Source organism: Diuraphis noxia, unplaced genomic scaffold (genome assembly GCF_037042655.1).
Source record: "Diuraphis noxia isolate RWA-SAM2 unplaced genomic scaffold, SU_Dnox_SAM2 contig0011, whole genome shotgun sequence".
NCBI lineage: Eukaryota > Metazoa > Arthropoda > Insecta > Hemiptera > Aphididae > Diuraphis > Diuraphis noxia.
Window position 1 is genome coordinate 417,493 of NW_028301721.1, and position 21,331 is coordinate 438,823.

Genomic DNA, 21,331 nt, shown 5'->3' on the forward strand with positions numbered 1-21,331 from the left:
CGGACCCGAGAAATTACGGAGTTTTCCGAATTTCGGGCCCGAATAGTGGATCTGGAGGTAAGCTTCAGGGCGGCAGTGTTAGACGATCTCATTGGAGATGTCTTCCTGGGCCATGATTTCCTCGTGGAGCAACAAGTCGCATGGGACTACAGTGGTTGCATAATCCATCTGGGGAAAGAAAGACGTGTGTAACATCTCGCACGGGGCCATACCCAGATTCGGCGTGGAGTGCACATTGACGAGGCTAGCATAGGTCGCCAACCCACAGCCGAGATTCGGAAACCGGAGCATATGGGATTTTTTTTTACATATAAAATGAATAAGTGACTCGGAAAAGGGGAAAAAGTTAAAAAAAAAAAAAAAAAAAAAAACATAGATATGGGGAGTGATTATTTAAAGTATATTAGGAATAAAATTTTAATTTATGACCAAGAAAAGCCATACGGCATAAAAACTTGGCCGCCACTGAAGGTCACCGATCAGATACAATAGATCAATATAAAATATAAATACATAATAGAATAAAATATGGAATTTGACTGTATGTCAATTTCAAGCATGGCTCCGGATATCGGTCACCAGCGTATAAATAAATCAATAATAACATATCCACATAAAACATAGTATACGTATACGGATCATCAGAATATTATAATATATAATTTCAAAGAACACCAAAGGTGTCAAAACCTATTTAATTTTTATTAATACAAATTCACCGGCCAAGGTGTGGGTGTGTGTGTGTTGTATTCACAACATTAATAAAATTATACTACCATCATTGTTCAGGGCCGTTGAGCGTCGTCCCGAAGACGCACTCGGCGACTTTCTTCTTCTTTACTCCGACATGCTGTGGTCCGTAGAAGCGAAGAAAATATACTAATACGAAATGGCCGTGACCGGGCGGGTTGTTCACCGGACAGCGTTGCATAATAATGTTGCGTAATAATCATCAAATATGTTTGGCCGGTGAACTTTACATTTTTACATTATTATTACCTATGCCGTTAATGAGGTGTTAATAATACGATACAGTGTCGGCCAGTCATCCGAACCACGGGTACTAGGTAGGTATACGTGACAGTGTGTGTGTGTTGTTTGGTGTTACCTATGAGCGGAGGCAAGAGGGGACCGTGGGACGGAGAGCATTATCGCATCATGGTTCATAATAATTAATAAATGACAAATATAATTTCGATCGTTACACGTGTTTCCGTGAGTTGGAGAAATCCAGTAACTCCGGTCACCGTAGGAGTGGACTTTACAACCGCAGGTTTACCCGAAGGAGAGTACGGTATGCGGGTCAAGGAAGTCCTATGCCGATATCCGGAGGTTTTCTCCGGAGAAGTAGGCAGAACTCGGGTCATAGAGCACCAGATCCGTCTCAAGGATCCAAATCCGGTGGCTCTAAACGCTTACGGGTACTCCCGAGAGAAAAACGAGGTGATTGCCGAAATGGTGCGAGACATGGAGGAACAGGGTTTTGTTGAACCTAGCATATCTCCATGGGCTGCACCGGTGGTACTGGTGAAGAAAAAGGATGGTTCACGTAGATTCTGCGTTGACTATCGCCGTCTGAACATGCAGACGGATTCGGACGCTCACCCGATGCCGGATCTCCATGACATGGTCCGAGGAATGGGTGGAGCGAAGATTTACAGCACCATGGATTTGAAATCAGGATACTGGCAGGTGGGTCTCTCACCAGAGACACGTCCACTCACGACGTTTAGGACCCAAAGAGGATTATTCCAGTTCAGAGTAATGCCTTTTGGACTTAAAAACGCCCCCGCCACATTCTGTCGCTTGGTAAGCGAAATCTTCCGTGGGTTAGTTGGTAAATTTGTCTTGGTTTATTTGGATGATATTGTGGTATACTCCGAGAGTCCCGATCAACATCTAAACCACTTACAGAGAGTCTTGGAGCGACTCCAGTCTTACGGTCTCACGTGCCAACCGAAAAAATGTACATTCGGTGTGGCCCAAATCAAATTCCTAGGACACGTCGTGGACGGTGAAGGAATAGACCGGGAGCCGGAAAAACTGACGGCAATACAGGAATTACCGGTCCCAAAGAAGACAAAAGACGTGTTGCGGGTGCTAGGCGTTTGTGGTTGGAACAGCCAGTTCGTGCCGCACTACGCCGAAATCACAGCACCGCTCACGAGTCTGTTGGCCAAAGGCCAAATTGAGCAAGAGGCGTTCCGGAAGTTTAAGGAGTCTTTGGTGTCCGCACCACGGCTCTGTCCTCCTCTTCCGGGTAAGCCATTCAATCTTCAGACCGACGCAAGCGAGGTCGGAGTCGGTGCCGTGCTTTTCCAGCGGGGGGAGAGTGGTGACAGGAAAATCATTTCCTACGCCAGCAAGAAACTGAATCCAGCTCAGGGAAGATATTCAGCAGTCGAACGTGAATGTCTAGCCATAGTTTGGGCGGTTGACAGGTTCAGGCCGTATCTTGAGTCCGGTAAGTTTATGCTATTTACCGATAACGCGGCACTCCGATGGTTACAGCAGGCTCGCTGTACCAACAGCAAACTAACGCGATGGGCGTTACAACTCGGGGCTTTTGATTTTGAAATCCGGCACGTGCCCGGGTAGAAAATGAAGCAGCCGACGCGCTATCCCGTTGTCCGGCGGGACCGGATACCGTGGACGAAGGGGCGCTGGAGAATAATATCCACGACCCCCTGTGATTCGGCCCGGAGTGTCCGGAGAAATTTCCGGAGTCTTCGGTGATCTGTCCGGCGTCTCCGGAGGATCCGGTGTGGGTGTCACCCAGTGTGGAGCAATCCAACCGAAAAAGGACGACGGAAACGTAACGTTGCAAGATGTCCGAGAGTGGCAACAGAACGACCCGAACATACGGGAGATAGTTGCTAAACTCTCCGGAGACGGTGCAAGGTTTGGTCGCCTCCGGAAATTGTACGTCATTCGGGACAATGTGTTGCACCGTCACCCCCGATCCATCGCGCATGGAGAAGAGGGGGTGGTCGTCCCGGTAGACAAGGCTCCGATTATGCTACAAAGGTTCCACGACCACGAAGTAGCAAATCACCCAGGGTGGAAAGAAACGTACAGAAGCATAAAGAGTCGTTTCTTTTGGGCCGGTATGCGAGAAGCAGTGCGTAACTACGTGCGGGCGTGCCACGTCTGTGCATCTGTAAAACCACTGAATCGCAAACCAGAAGATCGGAGGTGCACCCGAGTCCCACGTCAACCTTGGGAGGTGCTGAGCATCGATCTAATGGGTCCATACCCACGAACGCAGCGGGGTAAGACAACGATTTTGGTAGTAACTGACTGTTACAGTCGCTGGGTAGAGGCGTACCCTTTAGGAAAGGCGACAACTAAATCGATTGTTGATACATTCGAACGGGAGTTGTTCCCACGGTTCGGATACCCGAAGGCATGATTGTCAGATAATGGCCCGCAGTTCGTGTCAAAGGCAATGGGTGATGCACTAAAGAGGTGGGGAGTGGTAGGATGGACGACTCCAATATACCACCCACGTGCCAACCCGGTAGAAAGGCAAAATCAAGAGTTGAAGAAAGGGTTACGAACCTTACTCGTTGATAAGCCTCACCATCTGTGGGATGTTTACCTGCCACGCGTGTTGTTCTCCGTGAGAAGCCGAGAAAACCGAAACACCGGACAGTCACCCGCAAAAATGATGTTTGGCCGTGAGATCAAGGCCCCCGGAGATTGGCAGCTCGAGCTAGCCGAAGGATCTCCGGAGTTGTCCGGAGCAGTACGGAACCCTCCGGTAGAAAACGAAGATTCTTCGGTGGAACCCGATGATGTTCCGGTGGTGGAGGGGGGTGACCCGGTGGTTCCCGGTCCCAAATCTCCCAGTACCCATATACCCTCAGAATCCCCGGGAAGAGCATGTCTGTCGGTTGGGGATTGGGTATACTACAAAGCGCATCCGCAGTCAAGTGCGGAGAAGCGTTTTCACGCTGGGTTCGCCCCGAAATGGTTAGGTCCGGTTAAGTTGGGTAAGCCACTAGGAACCGGAGTGTTCTTGACGGAGGGTAAACACCCTACTAAGTTACATGTCTCAGCGATGAAGCGAGCTGTAGGACCGTCAGAGAACATTAGCTAACCATACCTTTGTTTTAGATGGCAGAACGAGCAAACCATCCGCCACCAACCCGCAACAACCGGCCATCCCGTGGCATGATCGCCACTCATGTGGAAAAGCTCCGGGCGATGGCCGCGCAGTTGTTGCGGGAAGCCAGGAGGCTGTCGGGCGATGGTCCAGAGGACACGGTTGGCGGTTTTTAGATATAAAAAGAAAATTTTTTATGAATTTCTAGCTTAAAATAATTTCTGTAATTTCGTGATTTTTACATAATATGTTGTCAAAACTCAAACTTTAAATGCTTAAAAAAAAAATTGTGACTATGTATTCCTTTTATTTTGCAACTGCTATTGTAAAAATATGTTAGGAGCCTTGTATTAAATTTTCAAATCTTAGAATTAAAAAGGAAAACTTTTATGAATTTCTATCTAAGATAATTTGAACATTACCGTAATAATTACGTATTTAGTCAAAATTTGAACTTTAAGTGCTTATTAAAATAAATCATGCCTACGTATTTTTAATATTTTTTAACTGCTATAGTAGTATAAAATATAGAATTCAATCACAAGATCCTCATCCTCCTCCTCATCATACGCCACCACCACCACCACCACCACCTCTCCTACTCACCGCTCGCCCATAGGTGCCGCCGTCCCACCACCACCACACCACCATATCCACACCATCACCACCACCTCCACCTCTCCTACTCACCGCCCGGCCATAGGTGCCGCCGTCCCACCACCACCACCACCACCCGCCCGGTCATAGGTGCCGCAACCGGTACACCACTCTCCGCCCCACCACAACATCCAACTACTCGATGCCGCCGCCGCCGCCGTTGTGACGTATAATATTATTATTATCAGTGGAAATAACGCAAAAATTTATTTCGATTGTCCAGGACTCGACCTCGAATCTCTTGCCTCACAGACGACTGCTATAATACCACTGGTCCACCAGACCAATTATGTGCATATTATTAGCCATTTAAGTGAAGTATATTTAATTATAGGTACGCTATCACATTCCTGCGAGCATTTCTATACCCTAAACAGATATCACTTAACACATTACTGTGAACAAAATACCGTGAACTTAATATTATACAGTTTACGAGTAGGTACTATCTGTAATTTAATATTACATGAATATAACACAGCGGTTACAAGTCCGATCTTTGGGTACTAACTGTTATATTTTCTAGTAATGTACATCTATATACGCATACTCATCAGACTTATAATACCTTTATACCTATATTGTTACACGCACACACACACACACACACATTATCATGTGCATTATAAGACATTATATTTACTACTTATTATATATACTAGTATACCGGCCATAGATGCCACTACTGGAACCACTACAGCCACCGCCACCACCGCCACCACATCCCACCGCTTCCCGCCCACCCATAGGTGCCGCCGTCGGTACACCGCTCCCCGCCTCGCCACCACATCCCACCACCACCACATCCCACCGCTCCCTGCCCAGCCATAGGTGCCGCCGTCGGACGTGACGTGTGATATATGGAAATAATGCAAAAATTCATTTCGATCGTCCGGGATTCGAATTGCCACGGTATACATATATAAAACACTCATATTAGGTATACTTGATATAGTCTCCCACTACAGAACCGTTTCCCCACTATAAGTTATTATCCTCACCATACTCGAAACAATTAGTTAATAATTCAGTGTATGAACATTCAGTCTTAGTTTTGTTTTAACAGTGTCAAGTCGCGAGTTTTATAACAGTGTTATTATGGGTGGATCAATCAGTGAAATGAATCGGATGTACAAATATGTTGCGCCTACATCTCCGACTGAACTTATCGATTGCACTAATTTTACAATCGATTTTGAAAACCGTAAATTTTTAAACGTTGGTTTCGATTCAAAAGATGAGTTCAATATCGTCGTGCAAATAATTACACCGTCACGCTATGTAAATATTTCTCCAGACTTCTTGAGGCGTATTTACTCAGTGATGGGCCATGTTTTATCTTACATTCTGGATACTACTGTACGTTATAAAAAAATTATTTTTTTGGAAGATGAATTCGTATTGCTCACGAGTATGGTATATAAGGGAGAGCATGTTTTGGTCATGGAGTCTAAAAAAATAGACGGATGTAGAACTATATTAAATCGAAGAGATCTTATGACAATTCAAGATTTAGAGAGCACAATTCTTGAAACCATAACAATGAAAATCGCCATCACACGACCTATTATTTTAAATCAAATCGATCAAATAACCGACTACCTTAAAACCGATTTTAATGTTGATAAAGCAGCGAAACTTGAAGAAGTAGTTTCAATAACAAAAGGAATTCATGCCGAATTAATCACAAGCCATATACCGAAAAACAAACAGAGTTTCATACATCAGATAAAATTACTCGCAACTGAACAGCTGGCAATCAAATGGATGGAAAAGCTGAATAACTCTATAAATGTATGAAAATTTATTTAAATATTTCGATAGTTAAAATTTTCGTATCATGATTACTTATTTTTATTACAGAATAAAACGGAAGCTTTTAACGTTGACATATCGCCACCAAGATACTCAATTTTGTCACCGTCGATTATACATGACGAAAACGATTTATCGCAGTCACGGGTAATTTAAAAATTAAAAAAAAATATTTTTCTCGAGTTAACCGTTATTTTATTTTTAGGGTGCTGACGAGGAAAGGGGGTTTCGAGAATACTTTTCAACACGTTCGAGTTTACCAACGAGGGAACCAATTCGGAAAATCAAACCTATGGTAATACACACATTATTTACTTGATAAACGGATATTGATAAATTTTTATTACAGGCTGTTGACGAGAACGATGGGCCGACTTACTTTAACAGATTTTCACCATCCCCACCATCTTTGTTTGACTAAACAGACGGCAAGTCTCAATCAACTCAGAGGAATACGAAATTAATTTTTTATTTAATAATATCTTATTAATGATGATAATAAATATTCTTTATATCATAACATGTGTGTTATTCATTTCGTTATACATATCCCCACCATAAAGGATAGAGTAGGGATTAATCCCCGCTCCACACGGCAGCACTGCATAAAACGTGTGACACGAGCATAGGACAAGTCAGTCGTAACCCGCTCTTCAAGAAGTGACAATTTGTGCGTTTGATCCATCATAATGGCTAGTCAACTTATCGACTGTTCGACTTTTTTCGTGGACGATAATATTTTTATAAATATAGGTCTAGATCCGGATTTTTTGTTAAATTGTGTTGTATGTATTACAAGTAACATGCAATGTGTAAAAATGAGTGTGGACTTATATAAATCGCTTAATGTATTACTTAAAAACATCAATTTTTCACTACCATCACATTTACTGTTAGAGGAGTTTAAATTGATGTCAATCGAAGAATGCAACGGCAACAACATACTGTCAATCAAATGTTTGCTTCAAGACCAGAATGTGCAGTTGACAAAAGGGAATGTTGCAAGGATCTTACAGTTAAGTGGTGCCATTGAAGAAGTTATTCAGATGAAAACAATGTACACACGGCCCACTGCATTGGATCAGGCATGTAAGATTTCAATGTTTCTGGGAAAGGAAATGCCGTTATCTAAAGATACAGCTATAACCGATGTTTAAGATTATTTGAACCGCATCGAAGTTAGGAAACTGAAAGAATGTATTCCAGTCGCAGGTACTTGCTTAATAGCAGATTTGAAAATCAAAGCACTCAAACAATTAGCAAGAGGCTGGTTATCTTATTCGGCAAAAATTGAGGTAATACAAACATATTTTTGCATATTATTTTATACTAAACAAAAACATTTTTTTTTTTTTAGCCTGAAGTCAGCAGACCTAAGACAAGAGCATTCGTAGCACGTGAAAGGGAAATAGCAAGCCGTAGATTGAGTTTTGGAAAATAATTAATTATGTAATATTTTATTGTGACTTTGGTACATTAATAAAAAAAAAAAAAAAAATGTAATATTTTATACTTACATTTTTATTGTGGCTTTGGTCGATGATAATAAAAAACAACTTGATGTTTAAAAAAAGTATTTTTATTTACAAACTATTTACAATTTCCTTACATCGCCATTAAAAGGGTTATAAGTTATAATTTGATCGTGTAAAATGAGACAATAAGCTGCAGTCTTCGCTGGAATGGCTTTGCCTGTTTCGAACTCAATGCGTAAATCAACAGTCGACGATTTTACGTTGTCGTTTTGTCGTGATAAATCTACGACTATGATTGGTACGTATTGTTCAAAAATGGTTTTTGACAGTAGAGGCTCACTATATTCTCTATCGTAGTATGATTTTTGGAAATCTGTATATGCTTTATATAAAATGGCCGTAACGTTGTTTGTGAAATCTGAACGGAAATCTTCGTATGGATACACTTCAGAATTTAGATGTATTTTAAGGTTTTTCAGGTAACAGTGATTGAATCGTCCAGACGGATTAAATAAATTATTTTTTCGATCTGTTTGAAAGCCAATTAATGCAAATCTGGGTTTCTCGAGCAAACTGCTCGATTTAACCGTCCACGAATGAGAAGTGTTCTGAGGGAGAACCGGATATTCGCACAAGTCCCAATTTCTGAACGCACACGAGAGTTGTTTACGAGAGTATAATACTTTTAATAGTTTTATTTTTTCTTTGTCACTCACCCTGATAACCGGCATCTTCCAAATAATTTTACTCAGCTCAATCACTACTTTTTTGAGTTTTTCTTTATTGTCATTCGCAGTGGTCTCGGAAACGTACAACGCATCAGAGTCCGTAGACGATCTGTTTAAAATGATTTGTTGGTTGCAGTTGAGTAGTATTTTTTTATAATCTTCACAAAATCCTAACAAGTGTTTGAGCGGGATACAACCAGCAAATTTGTTATTTAACGTGAAATTTTTATTTTCACTGATATTCATTTCTACGTCCCAAGCAGCATTTTTTAGATTGTTCAATTCATTCGGTGTGTGTGAGCAAAACCCTTTAAGACTCGATGATATTCCAGGAGATTTTAATTTTTGTATTTCAACACCGTTAATTTCATACCGGATTTCAGAAAACAAAAACGCCAAACCATTATTTGTAAAATTAATTTCGTTCGCATTAATTTCGTTCGCATGCGATGCAATATCTGCCGGTATATTTAATTTACCTTCAATATAGAGATAGCTCTCGCAGGGGAGAGTGTAAGCGTCCATATTTTGAATGGATTTTCTAATTTCGTCGTTATTGGATAAAGCTGTTGAAGAATGGGGGAGGAAAGAGTGGTACTGCATTTGAGTTATTTTGCATTCATCTTCATATCCGCCGGCCACGTCCAAATACATGTCATCCATGATTATAGAACTTTTAAAGACCGTAGAAATGATAGATTGTTCTTTGTTAGTTTCTTTACAATCGGCGTACGTCTCGACGTATTAATCTTGTTAGTAGAACTGTAGCGACTCTTGATAGCATTTCTTTTTATATAGCTGTTGAACTTAATAGCCATTTTAATGTTTAATTTGTATACGAACTGTGATTGGCTCCCCTCTTAAATTGATCAAATTATTATCTTGATCTCTTAGTACTATATTCACTTTACTTATAGACGAAGAATTAAGCCGGTAGAAAACTAAATGTTTTGGGACTTCTATGATTTTATGTCCAGGCGGCGAAGAAGGGAAAAACTCGTGTATAGTCTGGCTCGGTATACCATTACTGAATGAACCAGAAATTAGATTGCAATCTATTTTTATACAGTTAACTTTCATTATGTTGACTATCCGTTCAGATTCGTGTAGTGTCTTGGCAGAATAAACTTTATTCTCAAACCCTAATATTTTCGATATATTATGTTCAATAGTGAAATCAACATCATGACTACACGTCATTGAGCATTTCAATGTGCTACCATCGGCCTTGAGTTGAAACAAAGTAACATGATTCGGTAATAGTTTTTGAATCATCGACTCCAAGTTAATTATTTCGTACGATCCCGTAGGTATAGTCACAGTCACACATTTTCCGAGTGAATCGTGAAAACCTATTGTATTGCAATCCGGTTCTACGTTTGGTATAGAATTATGTGTTTGCAGGCTTAAAAGACACAGCTGAGAGGTATTTTGTACTTCTAACGGCGGGAAAATATCACAAGACATTTCGCTGGAATTACCGTTTAATGTTATCGTGTACATGATAAAAATTTCAAACACAAATGACCACAATTATATGTGTTATAACGTTGATGCCTAGTGTAATTATATTGTATTTTACATCCCCTGAGGTACGATTGTAGTTCCAGTGGTGGTGGTAGATTTCTAAAACTGTCGTAATATTCTACTTGTTTTCCGATTTTCTTATACGCTACCCAATGAGTTCCGGTACTTTTTTCAACGTCCAAATTGATTACAGCTGATTCTTTATGCTTAGCACGTTTAGGTAACCTATCTCTGGAAAACACTCCGATGAAATGAGGTATTTTCATTATGTGCGCGTGTTTTATAATTTCATAATCGTACAAAGCTCTTTTGGGTAACGTAGTAATTAGTTTTTTTTCCTTTTTACGGTTTTCTTCACAGATTTATGGACTCCCTTTCTTTTATACGAACTACCTCCTTGTGAAGAGAGATATAGTCCTTTACCTTTCTCGATCTTATACGAGCCACCTTTATTAGGGGCGAGGTATAAACCTCTGCCCAAATGTGTAGGTTCATTTCTATTGAATTCGCTAACGGTCTTTACGACGTTAGCAATACCCCCCGTCAGCGCTCCGAGTGCGGATAAACCGGCAAAAATTGGTATCAGTGGTAACATTCCTCCAGTTTTCGGTAAAGGTATAACACGAGGTACCCGAGCTTTCTTGCTGTTTTTAAGAAATATTTTTTTAGCTGCCACAAAACATTTTTTTGTTAATTTCATCATATTTTTTTCTTTCATATTTTTTTTTAATACATTTTTAGCTGCCTTGACTCCTGCATTGAATCCACATCCAGCACCCATTTTTCGTTTTGCCTTCATGCCAGTAGTGACCAACCACACTGCTGCCTTTTCTTTTAAATTAGAGTCTTTTGACTTGAATCTATTCCAAGCCTGGTTTTCTAATATATAATCTGCTTTTTGACGATCAGTCAAAGAGTTGCTGTGATCATAAGCGATATCGTGTTCTTTACACAACGAGTCTAGGGGGTTGATACCTTTATCGCCGCGATCTAATCGTTTTTTCAATTTTGTACCTGGGCCGCAGTACTGATAAACTAAAATTATGAGTCGATTATATTGAATGTTATGTGTGTTGTATGGTTTATAATTACCCGGTAAATGAAGTTCAAATGGTAATTTGTTTATAATAGTGTTCACGATACCTCCGCCTTTATTCTTGTTGTTTCTTCGAACGGGTGACATCGTGTAATGATTAGATTACAGAGATTACCCAAGTATTTATAATGAAGTTTGTAGATCAAGAAATAAAACTCACAGTGGAAAATGTCGACCCGCCTACGAGTCTCCAATCGAGGCATGGGAAGCTTTTACCGAATACTTGTCTTGCTTTAGTTGTCGGGCCTTCCGGATGCGGCAAGACAAATTTGATTTATGCTTTATTGACTAACATCAATGGTATACGTTTTCACAACGTTTATATATATTCGAAAACACTCGATCAACCTAAATATAAAATGCTTTGTGAAATTTTAAAAGATGTAGAGGGCGTTCAGTTATTCACTTTTCACGAAAACGACGAGGTTATCCCACCAGAAAAAGCATTACCAGATTCTGTTTTTATATTTGACGATATTTTATGTGAAAATCAAAATATCGTACGTTCTTACTACACGCGTTGTAGACACAACAATATCGACGTGTTCTATCTAGCACAATCATTCGCTCGCATACCCAAACAACTTATTCGAGATAATAGCAACATGATTATATTATTCAAGCAAGACGAGACTAATTTAAAACACGTTTATATGGAACACTGTTCGGGTGATATGAACTATTCTGAATTTAAAGAGTTTTGTACTTTGTGTTGGAGTAGGGGGAGATTTAATTTCGTCGTGATAAGTAAAGACTGTGAACGTGACAACGGATGGTATCGACACGGTTTCGACACATTTGTCGTTGTATAAAACAATGTAGTTCATTCTCAACCATGGAAGACAGAAGTGCAGTGTTGAACGAATTAGTTATTGCCAAGAAAAACATTAAACGTAAATTTGAAGCATTGAAAAGAGGTGAAGCTGATATTCAATCTTATGTAACGCAAACATTTAAACCAATAATCGAACCGTTGAACAAATTACAAAATTCCGAAGCCGGTAATAATGAAATTATAGCTGAAGGTACCCCATATATAGCATCCGATAGCCAGTCTGAAATTTTTCGTACATTAGAAGAAGAGGAAAAAGATAAAATATATGGTCCAAAAAAATATTCTAATGGAAAAAGCAAGTTAGGTCAAGAAGAAGTAAAATTCAAAAACAACGCAATAATTATCAAAGATACGTCTTATCAGCTAACGCCTGGACTTGTTGAGTTATTATGTTTCAGATATCCAATGCAATATACTGATAATAATTTAAATACATATAAAGAAATACTAATACAAACTTCAGCACATTTGACACAGGACGGTGCAAAAATTAAGAAAGGTGGTACAAAATATACGCAAATTATTCGCAAGCTATTTCCATCGGGAATGGGTGTGAAATTACAAACACATGATTTAGTATATTAGAATGACCCAAATGAGCTGGTTGATAGGTTGCGACTTCTTTTAGCCTCTCAATCTGCTGGAAACACTGGGGTTTCAAACGAAATATTATCTATTTTTGAAGAACTGTACGAATCTGGTATAACAAGGAAAATACCAAATATATAAACGCAACATAGCTATCGAACTTCACAGACCGGCTAGGAAAAATTATACGAGGCGAAGAGTAAATGTGTATGGAAAAAACGATTTGTGGCATGCTGACTTGGTCGAGATGATTCCACTTTCAAAGAAAAACAAAGGATATAATTATATTCTCTGTGTGATTGATTGTTTTACGAAATTCGCCTGGGCCGTACCATTGAAAACAAAAACAGGGTGTGAAGTGACCAAAGCCATGTCTACAATACTTGTAGATAGGTCGCCCAAACTGTTGCAGGTAGATAATGGCAAAGAATTTGGCTGAAACACGATTGAGCATAAAACACCTTTTTTGCGACACGATTGAGCAAAATTGTCGGCGTATCAAAGGAAATTAAAATACAAAAGAAAACTTACACGATTGAGCATAAAAAACTCTGCAACGTTGCCATTTTCAATTTAAAAAAAGTAAAAATAAATAATTTAAATTTAAAAATAATTATTCAAATAATTATAATAATAATAACACTGATATTATTTCTATAATAATTTTGGAATCGTATCTTAATTATCTTATAATTTCCCCAATACTATAAATGTTTAAAACGCCGTAGAAATTTATTGCTCCGGACCTAATTTATTAATCGATAATATTGTCGATAAAGTTGGACTCGGCTCATTGCTCGCATCTGATATCATAATAATCGTGTTTAATAATAATACGTCAAAATAATAAATTACAAAATTTTGGCAACATGAATGTGGCAACATCGCATAAAATATTCTATGCTCAATCGTGTTGCTAAAAAGGTATATGCTCAATCGTTTTATGCTCAATCGTGCTTTACCGAAGAATTTTATAATTCAAAGTTTGACATGTTAATGACTAAGCATAATATAAAAAAGTATAGCACATATTCCACGACAAAAGCCTGTTTTGTGGAAAGGTTTAATCGAACTTTAAAAACAAACATGTATAGAGAATTTACTGCTCTGGGTTCACAAGAATGGATATCAATTTTACCTGACCTAATCAATAATTACAACAATGCGAAACACAGAACGATTGGGATGACACCATTGCAGGCAGACGAAAATCCTTCACTAGTTACTTTGAAACAACGTACAATCACTAATAGAAAAGTAAAATTTCATGTCGGCGATAAAGTTCGAATAAGCATTCACAAAGGAGTTTTCACAAAAGGGTATTTACCCAATTGGTCAACAGAAATATTTACAATAGTAAAAATAAATAAAACAATACCACCAACTTATCAGTTACACGATTATAATGATGGTCCAATAGCCGGCTGTTTTTACACCGAAGAATTATCTAAAACCAATTATCCAAATGATTATTTAATTGAAAAAATTGTACGAAAGAAGGGGGACCAGATATATGTCAAGTGGGTGGGGTTTGACGATTCTCACAATTCATGGATCAATAAGAATGATATTAAAAATTAGTTTCAGTGGTAGTTCAGAAGTGAATCTGTTCGGTACAACAAATTATTATAAAAACTAATTCATCTAAAAATATGTCGTCGGCTATCTTGGACGTCCAGTGCATTCTAGGAGTCAACAACAAGTACTTTATCAAAGAAATGTCTATAGTAGATACTGAAACATGGTCCAACCAACACTGGATATTTAAAAATACATCTTTAAAACAAGATGCAAAAAGTCGAAGCGTAAACAGTTGGCTGAAGCGTTTATATCACGGTTTAACGTTGGAATATGGTGATGTAGAGTATGGAGAAATACAGAAAATATTTCAATCGTTAAAATTCGATAGAATTTACGTTAAGGGCTCTCAAAAACAACAGATTATCAACGAGTTTATGCCACATGCCACAGTATTCAATTTTGAAAATTTGGAATGTCCACGGCTTTGTCAATTGAACGGAGAAACACTACCATGCTGTATTTTTCATAAGGATTTCAATCCAAAACAATGTACATTGTATAAAGTATTTGCATTAAAAAAATGGTATGTTAATAATGTTTAAGATTATAACTTTTTTCTATCATGTATAAATTAAATGTGTATTCAGTTTCAATCGATTTACATTATATACAGTTTATATATATATAGATTAAATTATTTTTTACATAATATACAGTTTTAATTGATTTACATATAGTTTACATTATATACAATTTTAAAAAATAAAAAGTATTTTTACTACAATTATACGCATAAAATTTAATATCAAATCTCATCCATCCGTACTCCTAAGTGTTCATCTGTTTCAGCCTCCCTATAAACATTTTTTAAATAAAATAACTATAAACAATATTTTTTATTATAACTTACTTAATACGATAGTGACCATGGGCCAGTGTATGTACTTTATCCTCAAGTATAACTCTCTTGTCGTCAAAGCTTTTATACGTTAGTTTGCTTGATTTAATTGTTTTCAATTTATGTTTGAACGAGCGGATAGAGACATTATCTGTCTTTACCTTCAAGCTTTTATCACCAAACAGACATCGATAATGATCATTAAAGTTCATATGGTTCTTTACTACATGTCTTCGAATTCCTTTAGCCTTGATCTTCTCCTTTTCATTGATCTTATACGCGTAAGACTTTGCGCGCAGTGCACAAAACTCTGTCATAACCGCGCCCTTTGTCTCATCAGAAAACAGTCCAGGAATTTTTTTTCGTTCGGCAATATGGCATGGATGGTCTATCGGTAAATCCGAAGTATCCATCCGGTCAAGTAAGAAGGAATTATTCATTAAGTCTTCATAAAAATCATCGGTTTGAACATAGTATACCAGTGAATCTAAAATAACACAAATTAATATGCATGAACACGATATTACTTTAAAAATATTCACCTGTATCCGTATACATGAGCTCGATCTTATCACCATAATGTACCTGCATTACGCTATAATGATAATCATACATTAAGGTCTTGGAAATTTCCAACACTGCAAAACCTGTTTAAAATTATACATATTAAAATATAGTTATTGATACTAAATTAAAAGTGTTTATTACCTATATAAATAGGCTTGCAAAATTCAATAATTTTATTCTCTAGCGAGACAGCGTTCAAGTTTTCGGAATACGTGGTGCAATATTTAAACGTCGATCGATTTATTAATTTCTGCAAACGGCGTTCACTAGACACAAGCTTTATATTTAAATGCTTACGTACGTTTTCCATCGTTTTTCCTAGATGATAGCAAAAAGAAAATTAATAAAAATAGTTAGAATTAGAATTTTTTAATAAAATACCAAAACACAGCATTGTTCAAAAGTTTAAAGAAATCCTTCTCAAAATCATTCTTAGCGTTCTTTCTCATTTCAGTATTTAAAGCTATATACGTCTCAAGCCATGGCGATTGCTTGAATTGAACTACTCTATGCACCTGGAATATATAAAAGTTAAACGTTTATAATATAATATAAAATTGAAATACGCAGTTTACTTTTTCAACTATGAGACCATTGCTTAAGGCTTGCTGGAGATTACGATAGTGAACAATATAATTTTTCTTAGGTTCGAATGTGGCCATGAGTTTGCGAACTTTTGAACCTGGTGGTTTGCTATTTTGCGGAAGAAATGGCAAGTCATTATGTTTATCGTGCAGTTCTTTTGGATAAACAATATCAACCTCGTACATCCGCCCTATGGGAGAATTCTCGGTCAAATCGTTTAATCCGTCGAGTGATGGTTTAACCCACTTGAAGTCGCCATAAGGCATGAATCTTCTCATTGCCCAGCCATAAAGATTGTTACCTAAAGTTTAAAAAGTGTATTTAACTGAATAATTATTATTTATAAATAAACTTACAGTCCTGATAAACAAGCCATGATTTGGGGTCTGATGGGTTATAAACTGGTGTTTTTTCATTATTTGGTTTTGCATACCGCATGCTGGCTTGTGTAAGTCCACCTCGAATACCTATAACAAACGTAATTATATTTTATGTATATAGAAATAACACAAGTCCAATATACTAACCATTATCAAACATGAGAAGCATGTCATAATCTGTTAGTAAATCCAGTTTTATCGCTGTGTATTTCAACATGGCATCAAAGGAAAATGCTGGAGCTGTATAGTAGTACGCTGGGTCTAAACAGTAAGTGTTTAAGCATAGATCTCGAAAATTTTCGAAAACGTCAGCCAGAAGTAAAACATCAATTTTTAAATATAAATCTGAATAATCGCCCAGCGTTTGACAATTGAAATGGTTCCAGACCTTTGTTGCAAACTGATATTCAGTATCTTCAACCTGTTCTTCTGACAGAACGATATAAAAATCTTCTATTGGTGGTAAAGAGGTTTGTTCGAGCTTAGACCAATCATCAGTAAAGTCGTAAGGATAGACACCTTTACGGGTTACCAGTGGCATATCGTTATTGGAAAAATGTTTTTCGGTTTCTCGGAATTTCTTCAAGTCTGGTGTAACCAGGTTTGTGGCTAGAGTAGACAAACGCGTGGCCATGAATCTAAATGTATCAACGAACCGGATACTGAATTTATTACTGATATATTTGGAAAACGAAATAAACTTTTCTTCGCTGTTGGGGATTACATTTATTCTATTCGAATTATAATCAAGTTCTGTAATTATGAAGTGCGCATCGTAGTTGGAGAGGTTGTGGAGAAAAACTGGTACGTACTTTGGTCGTACAAGGCTTAAATTACATTTATTGCACAAAGTCTGTCTGAATTTCCCGGTCAAATGATCGTGATCGCGGACACGGGTATGGATATTAACATCACATTTGCATAAATTACATTTAAAACAGGATTTATGCTTAGCCATGTCTTCATCGGTCATGATTAAAGTTATGTTTGTCTCCAGCAACTTTTCTATTTTAGCGGCCACATCAGTGATATTCTCCATAAAATGCTTTGCCACGTCTTGGCTGCTTTCACTTCCTCGATAAATAACTGGTTCAATTGGTATGTTAAATTTTCTCAACAACTCTATTGGAACATTTTCAGACGCCTTAACTAAAAATCCATAACTCATTGGACAATGTTTTTGAATGATTGTTGTGTTTTCCCCTTTTTTCTCGTCTGTTTTTATAAGCAGTGCCTCGAAATCAGCGTAAATAACTATAAGATGTCTCTGTGCATTTTGCCATGCGGTGAATTGTAGAACATCACCCTCTTTTAGCATTATTGGCCGTACGGGTTTATGTGGTCCACATATTAGCATGTGATGTTCAAGTGCCGCCTGTCCACTTAATTTATACTTTAAATTCTGTTTGTCAAACGATGTAAAGCATCGCTTGCAGAATATAACTTGACCTTTATGACAAGTTTTTTGTGAACGAAGTAGTCTTGAAAAATTTGAGATGTACGTATAATGCATATTGTCATTATCCGTCACTAATAATAGATCAAAGTGATCTTGCTTCTCATTATCCACGACTTTGAGTGGGAAAACCTCGTATGATGGGAACTTTTGGGCGGCTGCAAACGTTTTTCAAGTCCGTAAACATTCACAGAAACGTTATGATTATTTTTTTCAAACTTGCAAATATCAGTCAGCGGTGTTGGGAAGGAAATGCCTTCAAAACTATATCTATTCTCATTATCAGTATAATTTTTATCGACTCGGAATTTATTTTGTACTGTCACATGTTTTGCTAATATAGCCCATTTAAAACATTGTTGGTCTATATTTTTAGGATTGATTATAGCTCGTTTGTCTGCGATCGATTTAGGTAGTTCTATATACGACGAACCAGACATTGGTGTATATTTATAAATGCCTAGCAGTAAACCGTCAATAGATTGTAACGTAAACCCACTTCCGCGTGAAGAATAAGTTTCTTCTTCAGCTAATAATTTCTTAAACGATTCGTCAACTAAAGTTTCGATACTTGAAGCCTCATAAATTTCTCTAGCTGAAGTTTTAAATGCTCGATTTTCGGATGAATTTTCTACGTTTGGGCGATTATATTTTGATTCAAGTTTTAAATTAAATTTAATTGGCATATTATGTTTATTAATAGTTTCTAGCAATGCTGATCCGACGGACTCGAAGAACTCTGGATAATTCTGTATGTTATTCAAATTTTTATAATAATACCATACAACTTTACGGTTGTGGGCTGATTGAATTTCTATAAATCCTAATGTGTTTACACTTTGTAGTCTTACTTTTTTTGCTTTTACGGCGGTATAAGTATTTTCAGTATGTTTACGTTTATTACCCATGTTCGTATAATAACCTGAAATTGCAAATATATCTGAATTATTTATAATACTAACATGTCGTATAATAACATAAAATTGTATACATATCTAAATTAATTATAACATGATGTTTAATAAGAGTTTAAAACTAACCTTGTGCAGTATCCCGTTCATTTTCAAATGCATCCAAGGCAGCCATACATATATGATCATCGCGTTCTAAATCATCGGTTATCGCATTAGAGCATTCATTATTTTGATTTGATGGTCCAGCATGTTCATTAGGTACGTGAATTTGAGAAACTACTTCAATTATATTATTTGTGGAGTTGATTCCTTTGTAAAATAATTAAATTATTGTAAAAATATTTAATTAAATATATTATATACTTACGATGAATATTTTTCATATGACGAGTACGATTTGATTTGTTGGTAAATATCGCAGTACACATAGTGCACGAAAATCGTATGCCCGCATGTTTCTTTTTATGTCTATTTAAATTATCTTTTCGCGTAAAAGACGCTGAACATGTTTCGCAATTAAACATTATGACAATATATATATATATATATATATAATATTAAACACACTCGGAAATATTAAAATAACGTGTTAAAAACAAAGATGTTTGTAGAACGTTTTCAATCGCGCTATATTCTACGCTACGTGATTAATGCGTTAAATAATATACATGAATAATATAATATGAACCAATGATATCGTTATAGAACGGCTGGAGATCTACTGTTAGAAAATCGCGAGGTGTTATTCTACTATATAATGTAATATAAGAAAATGCAATTTTGCAGAAAAATGTCATAAAGGTGGGATTTATGAGAGTCACACGCTACGACAATATAATGCATGATAATATTAATAATAATATATAATAAATTTGTCATTATATATATATTAATGATTTAAATGTATATGTTGCAAATATTAAATGCTCTATGGATACGTATATAATGCACATGATAATGTGTGTGTGTGTGTGTGTGTGTGTGTGTGTGTGTGTGTGTGCGCGCGCGCGCGCGCGTGTGCGTGTAACAATATAGGTATAAAGGTATTATAAGTCTGATGAGTATACGTATATAGATGTACATTACTAGAAAATATAACAGTTAGTACCCAAAGATCGGACTTGTAACCGCTGTGTTATATTCATGTAATATTAAATTACAGATAGTACCTACTCGTAAACTGTATAATATTAAGTTCACGGTATTTTGTTCACAGTAATGTGTTAAGTGATATCTGTTTAGGGTATAGAACTACTCGCAGGAATGTGATAGCGTACCTATAATTAAATATACTTCACTTAAATGGCTAATAATATGCACATAATTGGTCTGGTGGACCAGTGGTATTATAGCAGTCGTCTGTGAGGCAAGAGATTCGAGGTCGAGTCCTGGACAATCGAAATAAATTTTTGCATTATTTCCACTGATAATAATAATATTATACGTCACAACGGCGGCGGCGGCGGCATCGAGTAGTTGGATGTTGTTGTGGGGCGGAGAGTGGTGTACCGGTTGCGGCACCTATGACCGGGCGGGTGGTGGTGGTGGTGGGACGGCGGCACCTATGGCCGGGCGGTGAGTAGGAGAGGTGGTGGTGCTGGTGTATGATGAGGATGAGGAGCGGTGTACCGGTTGCGGCACCTATGGCCGGGCGGGTGGTGGTGGTGGGACGGCGGCAACTATGGCCGGGCGGCGAGTAGGAGAGGTGGTGGTGGTGGTGATGGTGGGGGATATGGTGGTGTGGTGGTGGTGGGACGGCGGCACCTATGGGCGAGCGGTGAGTAGGAGAGGTGGTGGTGGCGTATGATGAGGAGGAGGATGAGGATGAGGATGAGGATGAGGATCTTGTGATTGAATTCTCTATTTTATACTACTTGCTATTGTTACAATGTAGCCTTGTATTAAATTTTCAAGCTTTTCTACAGAACAAATAAATTTTTATCGATATTTATAGAAGAAAAAAACTAAAAAAGTTGAAAAATTAAAATGTCAGTAAACAGCTTAAAACAAATCTAAATATTTTGAAAATTATATCAAATATATAAAATGCCTATATAAACATTCAGTGAAAATTTCAAGTGTCTGCGGTAATTTTTTTTAGAGTTACACCAAAATAAGGAAATCGCTAAAAGTGATAATCCAATGTTGTAAAAATTTAATTTTAAATGCTTATAAAAATTT

At 37.5% G+C, this 21,331-nt stretch overlaps 6 protein-coding genes and 1 pseudogene across 6 annotated transcripts; 3 read left to right on the forward strand and 4 right to left on the reverse strand.

Moving 5' to 3' along the window:
• The first annotated feature begins 5,698 nt into the window (after positions 1-5,698).
• LOC149054131 (uncharacterized) lies at positions 5,699-7,001 on the forward strand. Its single transcript, XM_089230639.1, has 4 exons — positions 5,699-6,559; positions 6,629-6,727; positions 6,786-6,875; positions 6,930-7,001. The coding sequence occupies exons 1-4, from the start codon at positions 5,864-5,866 to the stop codon at positions 6,999-7,001; spliced, it is 957 nt and encodes a 318-aa protein (XP_089086765.1). The 5' UTR covers positions 5,699-5,863.
• Positions 6,859-8,052, forward strand: LOC149054132 (uncharacterized; annotated as a pseudogene).
• A 122-nt stretch (positions 8,053-8,174) lies between these two features.
• LOC149054133 (uncharacterized) lies at positions 8,175-9,446 on the reverse strand. Its single transcript, XM_089230640.1, has one exon. The coding sequence runs from the start codon at positions 9,444-9,446 to the stop codon at positions 8,175-8,177; it is 1,272 nt and encodes a 423-aa protein (XP_089086766.1).
• A 1,189-nt stretch (positions 9,447-10,635) lies between these two features.
• Positions 10,636-11,493, reverse strand: LOC149054134 (uncharacterized). Its single transcript, XM_089230625.1, has one exon. It carries the CDS (start codon positions 11,491-11,493, stop codon positions 10,636-10,638), a length of 858 nt encoding a protein of 285 aa, XP_089086751.1.
• Positions 11,494-12,241: 748 nt separating this feature from the next.
• Positions 12,242-14,497, forward strand: LOC149054135 (uncharacterized). Its single transcript, XM_089230641.1, has 3 exons — positions 12,242-12,791; positions 12,952-13,263; positions 13,797-14,497. The coding sequence occupies exons 1-3, from the start codon at positions 12,242-12,244 to the stop codon at positions 14,408-14,410; spliced, it is 1,476 nt and encodes a 491-aa protein (XP_089086767.1). The 3' UTR covers positions 14,411-14,497.
• A 759-nt stretch (positions 14,498-15,256) lies between these two features.
• LOC149054136 (uncharacterized) lies at positions 15,257-18,293 on the reverse strand. The gene is made up of 7 exons (XM_089230643.1): positions 16,928-18,293; positions 16,757-16,867; positions 16,391-16,701; positions 16,199-16,330; positions 15,957-16,134; positions 15,791-15,895; positions 15,257-15,735 (listed from the first exon to the last, which is right to left on the reverse strand). The coding sequence occupies exons 1-7, from the start codon at positions 18,291-18,293 to the stop codon at positions 15,257-15,259; spliced, it is 2,682 nt and encodes an 893-aa protein (XP_089086769.1).
• A 17-nt stretch (positions 18,294-18,310) lies between these two features.
• LOC149054137 (uncharacterized) lies at positions 18,311-21,203 on the reverse strand. Its single transcript, XM_089230642.1, has 2 exons — positions 19,277-21,203; positions 18,311-19,158 (listed from the first exon to the last, which is right to left on the reverse strand). Exons 1-2 carry the CDS (start codon positions 19,320-19,322, stop codon positions 18,311-18,313), a joined length of 894 nt encoding a protein of 297 aa, XP_089086768.1. The 5' UTR covers positions 19,323-21,203.
• Between the last annotated feature and the right edge of the window lie 128 nt (positions 21,204-21,331).